The sequence below is a fragment of the Sylvia atricapilla genome, chromosome 2 (assembly GCF_009819655.1).
Source record: "Sylvia atricapilla isolate bSylAtr1 chromosome 2, bSylAtr1.pri, whole genome shotgun sequence".
Taxonomy (NCBI): Eukaryota; Metazoa; Chordata; class Aves; order Passeriformes; family Sylviidae; genus Sylvia; species Sylvia atricapilla.
The window spans coordinates 66,367,073-66,381,244 of record NC_089141.1 but is presented as its reverse complement, the minus strand read 5'-3'; the positions used below and the strand labels follow the sequence as shown (position 1 = coordinate 66,381,244).

Sequence of the window (14,172 nt, the reverse complement as noted above, 5' to 3'; positions counted from 1 at the left end):
TGCCAAAGTGTGCCCCTTGCTGTCTTACCATATCCAGCCCAAATCTCTCTTCTAGCTGCTGTTATCTAGAGTTGTGTACAATCTCTAGGTCTATGTGGTCACATTTATACCAGTAACTCATCAATCACTGGCTGTCAAAAAGCTGATTTAATATAATAAATTTAATGTATTAACATATGTCAGGTATATAAAATAAAATTTACATTATTATTGTATATTAAATGCTCTATAATAAAAAATATTACCTATTGACAAATTGTTTACATTTGACAAAAGGTCACTATTATCCTCATGTGAAAACAAATGAAAATCTAATTATTTTTACTGGACAGAACCTATTAATACCAATATCCAATCAACCATAAATATTTTATAAATATATAAGGGGCAGATTATGAGAGACTTGCCTCTTATTTTTCTGATCCGCAGTATTTTTTTCAGTCAAATCCGAAAGGTCTTTTCCTCTGAAAAAAACCCAAACAGAATTGTTGAGGTATTCCCTCTATCTAGGAAGGAGTCATAAATTGTCGTAAAAGAAATAAATGTATTTATGCACGCGTTTAAAAGAAAAAAAGAAAATTTTTAGTTAACTTTATGTTCAAAATGTGCAAAAACTTATGTTCTTGAAGAAAATAGGTTTGTGATTTCCCCTAGCAAGGTAAGGTTATGTACTATTTATTTATTTATTTATTTATTTATAAAAATTATTATCTAGTACATCCAAGAAAATAATAATGCTTTAAAAAATTCTATTAATTTTAATAGTTTAAGGTTGTTCTTTGCCAGTGAAGAAGAAACATGAACTTTCAAAGAATTTATAATTAATTTACAGATTCCAAGCAGCTTAAGCCATGTATTCCACCAGCTTAAGCATCATTTATTTGCAAAAATGAATTTTTACTTAAGCTAAGAAACTTCAGCTTCTAAAGATAACACCTAAATATATAGCCAAATGTCCACAATTTTGCTTCTGGAATGACAAGGAATTACCTTTGTGTGTCATCATGGTTAACAATTAAAACACTGATCATGTCTGTATTTATATTGAAAATGTTAACATCTGAACACTCAGATATTTTACACATAAGGAAACATTTTCTTTGATTTCATAAATACAATTAAACTAGAGGCTAAATTTTCTTCTATTTTCTTTACTATTATAAAATGGTTCAATGAATTAGAGAATGGAATGACTTATGAAAATACTGTAAGAGAAGCCCCATGTTTCTCTTTGGGTAGAAGTAGAGGGCAAAACAAAAGGCCAAGTTAGCACTGTGAAAGTCCTAATTTGGTCTCTTCAATTCATGGTAGGCTTAAAACTTTGGATACTCCTAAAATCCAGTAGTGTTTCAAAGCCTTAGACTCTATCCTACTAAATTCTCTGTGAATTAACATTTAAAAAAAAAAAGATACTCAACTTAGAGTTTTGTGCTAAATGTGTATCCGTATGTATGTGTGCATATATGTAAGATTGTCTACTGTAAAATAGATGATCACAGGTTGGCAACATTTATCTGCTGTTACTGTTCAGAACATGGTTCTTGAAATTTGTCTGTAGAGTGTCAGTGCTCAGTGTGACAAATATTACACAGCTCTCACTAGCACAGTACCCCACCAGTTCCTCCCTTTCTCGGTGCTGAAGGGCTGCTTGCAGACCTGCAGAGAATTGGCTTGAAACTCATTGAACTGACACACTGTTCAATACAGAAAGTTCAAGCTGTTCTCTATGGATCACTTCCCTTGCTGATTGAAATGCTTTGTTACTCCTTGCTGGGCAACACTTACCATCTATGAGTTCTACAATACTTTGTTTACTGCTCCTTCTCTAACCATATCAAAATATTTCGATGATAGTTTAAATGTGGAAGAATATAAGGCATGTATGAAAGCTTGCCATAGGTAGTACTTGTTCAGCTGACAGTGAACATGCCAGTGAATCAATCTGTATTATTATGTTCATCTTTCTGTACAAGGAATGCTACTTATTAATCTAAAAACATTTTACAGATCAGCAACATTACCTCTCCTGACATTCTTGTAGTTGCAAACTACTCACTGCCTTAGAAAAGTAGGGCCTGAGGAACTTTGAACACTTACTCCTTGTCCCTTGTGAAAGAACTTGGATTCACTTTGCTGAGGTTATCGAGGGCTTGGTTCCTTTAAAGACAGAACAAAACCCAGATCAAGTCACAGTCAGTATATCCAGGTGTCAATTAGTCAAATTAAATGCTCATTTTAAAAGATGTTATAATTGACGCATTCTTTGTGAAACAAAAAATTAAACTGATGACCATCATTTTAGTAATTCAAAGGTATTCATAAATACAGCACTATGCCTACCATATGCACATTAAGCACATACTCTTCCTGGAATAAAAAGACCAAATTAGGTTTTGGAAACAAGAAGTTATATCTAGTATTCTTGTCAAAAAGGATAATTCCTGCTGAGCATGCATTGTGCAAAACTTCAAAAAGAGTGTCTGGCCTGTAATATGCTACAATACAACAAAAAATCTTTACCAAGTAGTACAAACCAAGTACTAATATGTGTGTAAATCATATCTTAACTAAAAAGAGATTATGGACTAAATCTTTCTGTCTAAATAAAGGGGGAAAAAAGCCCTTTTGTCTATTTGATAGGCTATCTAGCAGGTCTAGATACTCCTTCCATTCTCACTTCTCACAAGAAATGTCATATTTAAACTGAGGGGTGCTGAGATCTGGTTACATCCACTGATTCTTGCACTTCCACACAGGAACAGAATGTCATTTATTAATATACTTGGTGATATAAGGAAAAAAAGTCTTCCTTGAATTACATCTTGATGGTTAAGTAATTTTCCTTTTTCAATATACTAATATTAAACATATATTAATGTAACATAACTATTAAAAAGGGAAATGTAAATTAAGGTATTTTATACTTTTTGAATGAAACTTTGAGTAGTATCACGGCAAAACATGGAGTGTTGCTTTGAGTACCTTTATTTCCCTTCAAAGTATTGCACTGGTGTTTACATTTCGATAAAATACTTTGGTTCTGTGCAAATGCATATTCAAAATGCAAACTCGTCTACTTGAAAATTTTCCATCAGCTTTTCCTAAAAAGCTACCATGTGGTAACATTAGCTCACTACAAAAAAAATTATGATTTTACTCCTCAAAAGAAAGCAATGGGGAAAGTGTGATGCCTTTGATGATGACCTCCTATAGGACTTGTTATATAACCTGGCAGTGAACGATGTTCCATGTGTTTCTTCACTTTTCATTCTGACCTGTTCTGTCATGAAACAACATCTCCATGGACGATAAAGGTAGCGTTTTCAGGTTTCTTCTTGGTCGTATTTGTCAGATTTGGGGCTTCCTTTTATAAGATTATCAAGATCTCAATTTGTTTAGGAATTAAACAGTTCAGTGCAAGGAGAGTCAACTGCCATTTAGCTAGAGTTTCATACCAGTCATTAATAAATTATATACTTGTGGAAATTCTCTTTATATTATCACAGACTTAACACTTTTCAGAGTATTCTTTCAGAAACAGAAGCCTTGCAGTTATCCCAAAATATCCTTTCTTTGGTGAACTGGATGGCAAGTTGCCTCCTCACTATGTGAAGGTAGCAACGCTAAAATTATAGTAAGTGTAAATAAGAGCTCAGGTAATTACTTAACTTATATTTTTGCAACTTTCATTAAAAAACAAACAAACAAACAAAAAACCCAAACCCATCTGAGCATATGTCTGGTTTGAGTAAAATATGTATTCTAGTCTCTTGCATCCTCCATTTCTTTCTGTTCTTAGAAGTATTTTAAATATTCATTTCAAGTCTTCTCTATAGTTTACTGAAGGTTTGAAATTGCAGCAATCTCAGTTATGATCTTTATGTGTTGTGCAGTCTGCACATATATGTCAGCCACAGTGTTGTCCATTCACCCAAAACTCAGGAAGCAGATTTGGGGCTCCTGTCCATTCTGCCTGCAGTCACAGGATTATGTACAGTTTACTCAGCACACTTATCAGTAGCCTTTCTGCTGACTTCTGCTTTCCCAGCGTGAAGCAATGGAAAAACTGTGACAGTAGCAAAGCTGTGCCCTGCAGGCCACTGTGTCTGTACCCTCCTGTGTCTGATTGTCAGAGGCATGTAAGCATTTGCAGAACCAAACCCCAATGTGCTTCTCAATGAGATTTAGCTCAGTAATGCAGATATGTTTGAAATTTTTACCCATGGTGTAGATGTAATATATTCTATTCATTTTTTACGATTTTTCAACTTAATATTTTTTAATAATTCCTGTGGGTTCTTCTGTCAGAATTAGATACCTTAATTGAAGAAGCCTTCCTATGAAAAAAATTCCGATACAATGCAGATAAAATATGCTCCCACAACAAAGCCCAAATCCTAGAACTTTCTGTGTTAATCTTCGTAAAAATTATAAAATACCTCAGTGTTATTGTATCAAATACTACATAATTAAATCAATTACGCTATAGAAACGTATTTTAGAACATTGGGAAGTTGTATCACCTATATATTTGTTTTTGTAGATGATAGCTTTTTTTCAAAATGGGAGGAAGAAACTCCTTTGAGATGAGCAGGAAAGATTCTGGCTCTAAGACATGCTCCTTTTAAGTTTTCACATATATTTTAACACTCTTCCCACATAACTTCAGATTTCTTTATCTTAAATTGCTCTCTTCACTTTGCACAGAGTTTTCAAAAAAAGAATGACAGTTATCTAAAACAGTTCAAACTTGGCCTACACCCTGTTTGGAAATAATGGGAGAAAGAAATTTACAATATTCCTTCAGAGAGTTATTCCTTCAGAAATGCATGTACTGGCCCACATTAATCTTTGGTGCAACTCAAAGGATAGATGAGTTAGTTCCCTTCTGTAATCTTTAAATCATCATGACTTTGCAGCTGACAGCATTTTGTTGTTTCCTCTCACATTATTTTGTTCTTGTCAGTGCTTTGGGTATTCCAGTGCACTGACTGGCTTGCAAGGAAGATTTTACTGGCTATCTAGGCAAGGCTATGTGTGTACCCCTTGTTATCTACAGCCTGATTCATAGAACACCAACCCTGAAGGGGCCTAATCAGCGAACAGAAACAGTTTCTGCTGCAGAATGCAGCACAAACATACAGGCAGACTCACCTGTTCAGCTCCACATTATGGTTCCTACAGAAGTTCTATAAACAGAACCTTGGAAGATATGAATTTATGGTAGACTTCTCAAACTTTCAGCCCCATGAAATATCTTGACATGACTGCAGCAAGTAACCAGGACTGACATCCTGCAAGTTCTTTTCCTTGAGGTGGCTGGCTTAGTGTAAAGCAGAGGTCATAAGATACACAACTACAAGCTACTGGTTCAAGCATAGTTCAGGTTATTAGCAAGCTAAGTTAAAGAGCTGTTATTTATAAAAAACCAAAATGTAAGGTAGGACAAGCTGTAGGACACAGGGCATAACTCAGAATTTATCTTGATTGTGCTCAGGGCATACTTTTGCTGACTTTTTAAATTTCTCTTTGTTAGGAAAGCTACGTTTACTTTAGCATTAGCACACAGTGCTATCAACCGGTGTTGATATTAGAACATAATCCAGCCTCACTTTAAAAATTAGAGTAGATCTGCATTACAGGACCTAAACAAAATTTTAGGTTAAAATTCATTTGAGAGTTGTTACTGTGTTAAAAATCAGCAATATAACTTACATATTTTTTTAATACTTGTAAAAAAGATGGTAAGTATTAAACTAGAAAAAGACTAACCTATATTCATCCATTAAAAAAGCTCCTTGAATATCAGAGTATCAGATGCAGTGAAAGGCTCCTGTGGAGAAGGATTTCCAGTTGCAAGTATAATTTTCACTTAAAAAAATAAACTATTTTTATGTCCAAGGCTAATTGAATTGAATTCATACTTCTTACATTTGTCAACAACTTTTTAAAACATAGATTAGATGGGAAACAGCAGCATGAAACTTCTATACAGGGCAGTTTAGACAAAATAGGAGAAATATCTTTCAAATACAGTAGGTGGCCTGTAATAGATGTTGACATTTTTCATAGGTCATTCCAAGGGATGCCACCTCCAAGTATAGTATTTTCTGAGACAGCCATTATAGCCCTGTGAACATTCTGCCTAGGATGAGTATTTTTGAAATGGATGAGAACGAGGTAGGTCAGACAGCCTGCCAGGAGGAGAATATATAGTTGGCTCACAAATTCAACAGGATGAAATATTTTAATAAAGACTCAGAACATGGCTGGAAGTTTTTAGAAGCACTTAACTCAGGATAACTAAGATGCATGTTTGTATTCTACATAAAAATATTTGGAATGGCAGTACAGAAGATTTTGTATTGCATATTGTATAAAAGGATCTTGAGTACTGAAGAAAGCAAATTAATTTATTATAAAATAGAAACATTAAGATTTGGATCAAGACCTAAGTATGCTTGTCATTATTGTTGAAGTATGGAAGACAATTCTCTTGATTAATTTACTTTTCTTTTGAAATTGACTACCTCCTAAAAAAGAAAAAAAAAAAAGAAAAAGAAAGAAAGAAAGAAAAAAAAAAAAGAAAAGCCTATTCTGCTTTTAACATCTTTGCAGAAAAAAAATGCACAAAATAGCACTCTGAATCCAAAGAAAGCCCCGCCCTGAAGGATAGAAAAACTCATACGCAGCTGGGCTGCTGTGGGCCTCGTGCTATAGACCTGTTAGCCATGAAGTTTGCTGCTGCTCTCTGCTATTTTGCCTCTAGCTGAGTGTGTAAAATAGGATTAGAAATCTGACAACTAATGAAGACAGTTGAACATAATAAAAGACTAGCAAAGTAGGTTTTAAAAAAGCTGTTAAGGCAGGCTGCATGCAAAATGCATGGCTCAGTTTAACCAGGGACTCCTATCCTGCTATGTCTTGGATCCCTATGCCTCTCAGACACAAGCAGAAAGGGAAATTATATAAGGCTTGTGTGGCAAGCTTTACAGAAATCAGTTAAATTTCAAATGCTTAATATCTCTGATCCTCTATCAATATTAGCAAATGTTCCTTCTTTATGGAACAAGAGTGGTTTGCCTTACTTGATTCTATTAATGTTAGCTATCTCATGCCTTCCTTGATTCAATGTATAAAAGATCTATGGACATTTTCAGTAAGCAATCTTTGAAAGTAGAAAAATTAATGTAATATGTAATCACAAAGTGTAAAATTTTTTTCCTTTTATGCTCTGTATCAAAAAGGTAGAGAAATTGAATTGTCTACGTTTTGCTTTGCTTTTCAGTCTGCATTTGATTTCTAACTCAGTTCTCTTGATATAGAGATCTAATACTTTTCAGTCCTTCTGCTTTGTGATCCATGCTTGTGAATCTCCCTTATCTCAGATAGTAGTTCTGAAATTCTGGTGTAACTGTTGACAAGTCAGATCACTATCAAAAAGAAAAATGCAAATTAATTTGATCCACACATTTAAGCACTTCTCATAGATCTTTCTGATTTCTTGGGGTTTTTTTTAATCTTGAAAACATGCAGATAAAGTTTCAAGCAAAAAACATGAATCACACCTACATGAAAGCTTTAGTGATGTTATTCTTTAGTGAAAGTGATGAAAATGTTTCTAATATTTGTATTCAAAAATTCTGAAGGCAATCAAGAAAGCATCAATGCAAATAGATTGTCCTTAATGCTAACGTGAAATTGAAGTTGATCCTAGACATATGGGAGAGAAAAACAAAATTTTAAACATACCCCAGATAAGCTCTTGAACCTCAAGGATCAGGAAGCAGAGTATGAGCCCACAACTTTCTTGTCATTCAGTGAATACTTACATAACCTGTAAGAGTCCTGAGCCTCTATCTAGTTCCAAATGTTCCCTAATTCTTGAAGGCATTCTTGTCTTGTTGCCTAAAATTTTATAATCCACATTTGCTGATTCACCAACAGTTGACATAATACCCAAGCAACAATATTGTGTTATTTTAGGGACTAGAAAACTGAAGGACCATGCATATTTCAGACTTGTTGGAATGCCTTTAATGACTAGGGCACTTGATGTCAAATACAGGGATACTCAGTGAGGTTTTGAATTTAGTCATTCTGTTATCGTCGACATAATCATGAACAATCCAGAGGCAGCTCTGTTAAAGGAATCATGCACTGTATTTTTAATAGATCAGCATCTGTTTTTCTGATTAAAAGCCCTGAGCAGAATTATAAAAACTACCAAGATGAGTCCCTATTTTTAATATTTTATATATATATATATATATATATATATATAGTATTTTTAAATGCTATACCGAACAAATTGCATCTGATGTCCCTTCTTTAGTGATCTCTCCCTGTTGACCTACAAAACATTCTGATCAACAGCTTCGTCTTCTGACATGATGGAATATGGAATAGACTGCACTAAGAAAGTCTGGCTAAAACAATAAGGACATTTTTGAATTAGTCATGTCAGCACAGTAGAAGACAGAAACAACCAATTGCCAAGTGGGCCTTGCAACTCTGGAATAAAAGAGTTGGTCTAGAGTATATTAAAGAAGTCAGCCATCTTACTGGGTAAAGTTTAGCATCATGGGCCCAGCTGAATTTTGATCTGCTGTTATGGCTGCTTTACTGTGCCTATATCGGGTTTTGTCAAGTATAACTGAGGATGAATAAAGGAACTTTTTGAGAGAAGACTGGCATTTATCCTGGAGCAGGGTGCATTTCTTTCCACATTGCTATGCTCACTAATCAGTGCCGGGAGCCCTCGCTCAGACCTTTCATCAATAAGAGCTGAGACTTACAGGACAGAAGAGGACTGCAGTCAACTGTGAAAACTCATTTATAATGTGCCACAACAAGTGTAATGCTTAGCCCAGAGGATTTTGGAGTTAAATACAGACGAAGATGCTATTGATCAGAATGTTTTATAGTAAAGACACTGAAAAAGATCACTGGGAAAAGACAATTTATTCTATTTTCTGGAAGGATATGTATGACCCTGTAAACGCTGTATTAAAATTTCAGCTAGGAATAAGGGACTTGGATCTCTTCACAGAAGCTGTGCAACAGTGAATCATTTGTATCAACATGCAGAAAAGCTGCAAACCAGCATTACAGTGAATGCCAAATCTGTCAGAATTGAGAGACAGAAGGAGCCTGTCACTTGAAAGTGCCTTCTTCTGAAATGCAAAAAAAAGGAAATTAAAACTTACTGTATTAATATGTACTATCAATAGCAATCTAGAAAGTGTAAAGCGATTTCACCATAAAGAAACAACTGTCACTGTAGCAAAAGTAAGCTAGTGAATTATGGGTGTGCTTACGTGAGGGACAACTTTTGAGGAACACAGGTGCCCTTCAGAATATTTTAGAGGTCTCTAGATGGTTTAGCTAGAAAGTTAAAACAAATAAAAGACATCTCAAAGGAAAAGTCATACAGGAATTACTCATGGAGGAGCCATGCCTTTAAATTTTGGCCATCTAAACTTTAGTCCAACCTAAGATAATTCCTTTGAATATTTCCTGTGGCTCTTTGGAATTGTGTATCTTTCAGACTCATAGAATGGTTTGGATTGGACCTGAAACACCATCCAGTTCCAGCCCTCATGCCATGGGCAGGGATGCCTTTCACTAGACAAGGTTGCTGAGAGCTCCATCCATCCTGACCTTGAACACATCCAGGGATGGCAATCTAATGAGAACACATAATTAGCCAGTTTCTCAAAATGCACCTAACATATTCTTTCCATTTTGTGCTTTACGCAGCTCCAGAACAAAAAAGGTTTTGTTGATATCTGTTCATTTAGTAGACCTGACATCATGGTTTTAATTCCATTGCTTTGGAAAATTCCAAGTCAATAACAATTCACTGGTTTTTTTTAATAGAATCCTGTATCTTATATTTTTTCCACTTTTAAAAGTTCCCAGGTGTTGATAGAGTTGTTATTACAATGTGAGTTGTTATTACAAGAGTTAGTTTGAACCCAGGTAATTAATGTGTTGTTCTTTCATAGCCTTTTGCAATGAGACTGAGAACACATCTTGGATCAAATATGAATATTATTAAAAAGCAGCATAGTACACACAGATTTACAGCATTGTCTGAATTTTCTACTACCTGAGAAAAGTAATAATAGTGAGTTACTCTGTACACTAGGGGAAAATCTTGTACAGGAACAGGAATATAGGATTCTCTTAATTACGCCAGAAAAATTTATTGTAGTCCCTTGTTTCTGTTCCCTAGAAATTGCCTCTCTCACCCACATACTACAAATATACAGCTGAAATATTTTCTTCAAGACAGCTTCTGTAGCTGCCATACCAAAAAGACATCTTTATGTAAGGGTTTCTGCAATATGCCCTTTTCCCCTACAGACTAATAGTCTTTCCCAGGTAGCAGACAGTCTCACTACAGATGCTATAAGAGCTGAGTGAGATCTCTCTCTAATCTCTTGTATAGCTTCTGTTACTATCACCTCAAAGCTTTTCCTGAGGTACGTCCAACATGAATTAATTCTGATATATCTATGAAAAATAAAAGATAAATTCATCTGTTCTACAGTTTAGGAACTTATGGAAAGATAGTTTTTTTGACTATTCTGCATTCTTTGGTGATAATAACTTTGTGAATGCCCTGGTAAATGTGCCTCACTGTGCCAAATAGCATTAGTTTCTGTAATAATGTGCAGTTTAATACATGTGAACCCCATTATAAAAGCCTTTTTATAGAAACACAGATTTTTTTGTATCCTAACAGTAATCATTAATGAAAGACTGACTAAAGCTCTGTTTAACGCCCTTAGAATGTTTGAAGTGGTTTAATGTGATTTTCTGCAGAACATTGTTCTTTAAAAATATGCCAGTTTTTAAACACCTGCATTTAATAGTTACTACAATTATGGAAAGAAAAAAGGCAGAGTGAGAATCTTGCATCTTCACTGATGTGGAAAAAAGTACAAAAAGGACTTGATAAGCCACAAATAAAAGGCCCATTGAGGAAATCAGAAAAATGTCTCTGTACGTATCCAGCGTAGTTCTCATCTCCTGCTGCATTTGTGAGGCACCAAGAGACCTGATTTGACCTATTATGCTCTGAAAGATGTACAATTTTTAGGCAGCAATCTTCATTTCTTCTGTGTCCTAGCCTACTTATGCTGCCTAGAGTATCTATAGATGCCCTAGGTAATCATGAGATGCCTATTCCATTCTCTAAATCATATTCAACAAGTGAAGGTCCATATATCCATGCCTTCAGATGTGAGATGTGTATATACATATATATATATGTTGTCTCAAATTTGCTTGCTTTTCACTGTTTGTATTTTGTTTTCACGCAGCTTCAAGTAAACTATGTATATTTTTAGAATTGTTTACATTCTTCCTCTCTAGGAGGAGAAAGATGATTAATGGTGATGTTCACCAACGAGATCAAAGAGGTGGCTACCTGTGAGGCCAATCTTGGCCTGTCTGTAAAATTGTATATAATATGGAGTCAGAAAAATAAAGTAGAAGCTTTTCCTTCTTGACCTCCTGCTGGCCTGCGTCGTCCTTTCGTGCTCCTAACAGCAGCCGCACGTGTGACCCTCCGTCACAAGTGGTGACCCCTTCATTGGACAAGAATTCAGCCTTCTCTGTGTCTGAGGTCACATATATATATATATATATATACACACACACATGTGTGTTTTAAGATGCATGCCAGGTCTAACTGTTGTCCTTAAAAACAATGCAATAATTGCTCTTTTTCCCCCCTGCAATTTTAGCCAGAAGAGAGTATCTGACACCCTTTTCAGAAAAATCCCTTCTGAAAGATTTTCCTTTTATCACTGAACAGTTTGTTAGAAGGCCAATTGCCATTTTCCACTCATTTTATACTGAAATGAATTCCTTATTCCTTTAACATCCCTATCAGAATCCTGAGTGGCAGACAATTAATCAGCTAAGTCTGACTTTAAAAGCATGAGCTGAAAATCTTTCTATTCCAAATAAAAAATATAGGTAACTAAAGGATGTAAATTAAGATTATTCTAATACAAATTGACATTACTATATATACCCTTCATGCAACTGTTTACTTACCCTGTGTGACAAAAATATAGTATTTATGTGACACCTCTAATAGCAAAAGGGAACTTTTGCTGGCAGCTTATTAATTCATTTTTTGGCTAGCAAAATTATAACAAAAATCTGTAGTTTTATGAAGCTAACCTATCAGCAGCAGATGGGTGACATTTGAAGAACCAGCCAAATGTATAGGAATTATAGCAGCAGTAGAGAGGGCTGAATTCTGCCCACTAAGATTACAGACTACTTACAGTTTATATACTGACACAAATAGCAGTGCAGTGTTGCCATAGAAACTTGTAGACCAGTAAAATATTCCTCCAGCTCTTCACCAATGAAGGGACAGAAATACAGAGCTTGGTATGGTAACGAGAGCAACCAGGGGATGATGAATGTGAACTGATTGAGGGTGAGGATTAAGTCAGACCTTAACAAGCCCTTAGCAGTGAAGACTGACTGTGACTTCCCCAGTTAATACTAGACGTATTTAATTCTCTAAGATCTCCCACATTTGTTGACAGGAAAATGTTTCCCTGAAACACTGCTTTTTTTTCCTTCTTTTTCCTAGGGATTACACTGTCAGACATCTTTTGGATGCTTTCTTAGTCATTCTGTACTGGCTTTACATTTTTTGGACTTTGGGGGAGGGGAACAGGATTCAAAAACAGTATAGACTGTAGCTTCAGATCTCACAAAACTGAACTGTAGGAAACAAATTAAATAAAATTAGCTAATTTAAATTAATTTTAATGTCTGAACCATTTAATATTTCCACATAAAAACTGCAAATGAGCTATTGTAACTCTCAGTGCGTAAACAGAAATCTCTTTCTAATTTAATTCATTTTATAATTGCATATTCTGGCATTTTTCTCTAGTCAAGGTCACAGAGTAAAATCTTTTCCATGTTTATAGAATCACAGAATGTCCTTGGGTTGGAAGAGACTTTAAAAATCGTCCAGTTCTAATCCCCTTCCCTTGGGTAGGGGCATCTTCCACTAGACCAAGTTGCTTAGAGCCCCATCCAACCTGGCCTGTAACACTTCCAGGGATGGGGCAGCTATTGCTGATTGCTTTGAAAAATATAGCATCTCTATCAGTAAAGAGCCTTACAATTTGCTGAAATTTAAATTTAAAAATATATTTAAAAAAATCTGTGTCTTTTCAAAGGTTAGTTGAGCTCTCATTTAATTCATCCCTCAAAAAAAAAGCCCATCTGTTGAAACATGCTATTTTTGTCACCCTAAAGGGTATATGTTGGGGCTTCACTATTAAAAATGCTAACACCACAGTGCATGAGTTGGGGTGTTTTCATATACATAGTAAAGTCTAGTTACTACCCTCCCATAATGTCTTAAGAGCAAAGAAAATACACTGTACAATCCATACTACTCCAATTTTCTGTTTCTAGACATTTGCAACAACTTAAAAAAACATTTTTGCTGCTTTTTAGGATGCAGGCAGAACGGACTGAAAGATTAATAAATTAAACAGCTGAGATAACCTGGCAAGTCAATGAGAGGGAGCTCAGAGTTTGGACTTCTAGGCCAATGGTTTGGACTGGATAAATGCTGCATTAATCACTCACCATGTCCAAAAGAGCTATCAAATATAGGAATAAAGCAAATTGAGTACTTAATATTCAAATAATCAATGCTTATGAAAACATTATTCTGATTATACTGTTTAGGTTACCTTGCTGTAGCTTGATCATCCACATCAGTCTTTGATTTCTGAGGGGTCTCCTGTTCTGGTGAAAGGGCAGCTCTGCAACAGGAATGGTGGAAACATACTTAAGGCACAAGAAGACATTTGAAAGCATATTGTATCACTTAAATGGTTCATCGTTGTAGATACTGTATTTCTTTCAGGTGTAAGTAACTACAATGAGATTGTCTTGTAGAAATATTCTGGGTTTTTTCTTTAAATATATATTATTTATATGTGTATAAAGAATTATACATATGTAAAAAAGAAATGTAATGCTTTAGTTCACTACATTGCTGCATCCACTGAGCCTTTTGACAAACTAATATGCCTAGGGTAGCTATATTCCTACTATGGATATAATAATAAAGTGAACTTTCTTTACCGTTCAAAAACTATTTTAGTA

General features: G+C 35.0%; 1 protein-coding gene across 1 annotated transcript in view; it reads right to left on the bottom strand.

The window, feature by feature from the left end:
- Positions 1-277: 277 nt before the first annotated feature.
- Positions 278-14,172, bottom strand: part of LOC136357825 (sciellin-like) — a 28,568-nt gene continuing 14,673 nt past the window's right edge. The window contains exons 9-11 of the mRNA XM_066313425.1: positions 13,755-13,826; positions 2,098-2,157; positions 278-464 (exon numbers count right to left, since the gene is read on the bottom strand). Coding sequence (XP_066169522.1) covers positions 371-464; positions 2,098-2,157; positions 13,755-13,826 — 226 coding nt within the window. The 3' untranslated portion in view covers positions 278-370. The remainder of the gene's footprint in view (positions 465-2,097; positions 2,158-13,754; positions 13,827-14,172) is intronic.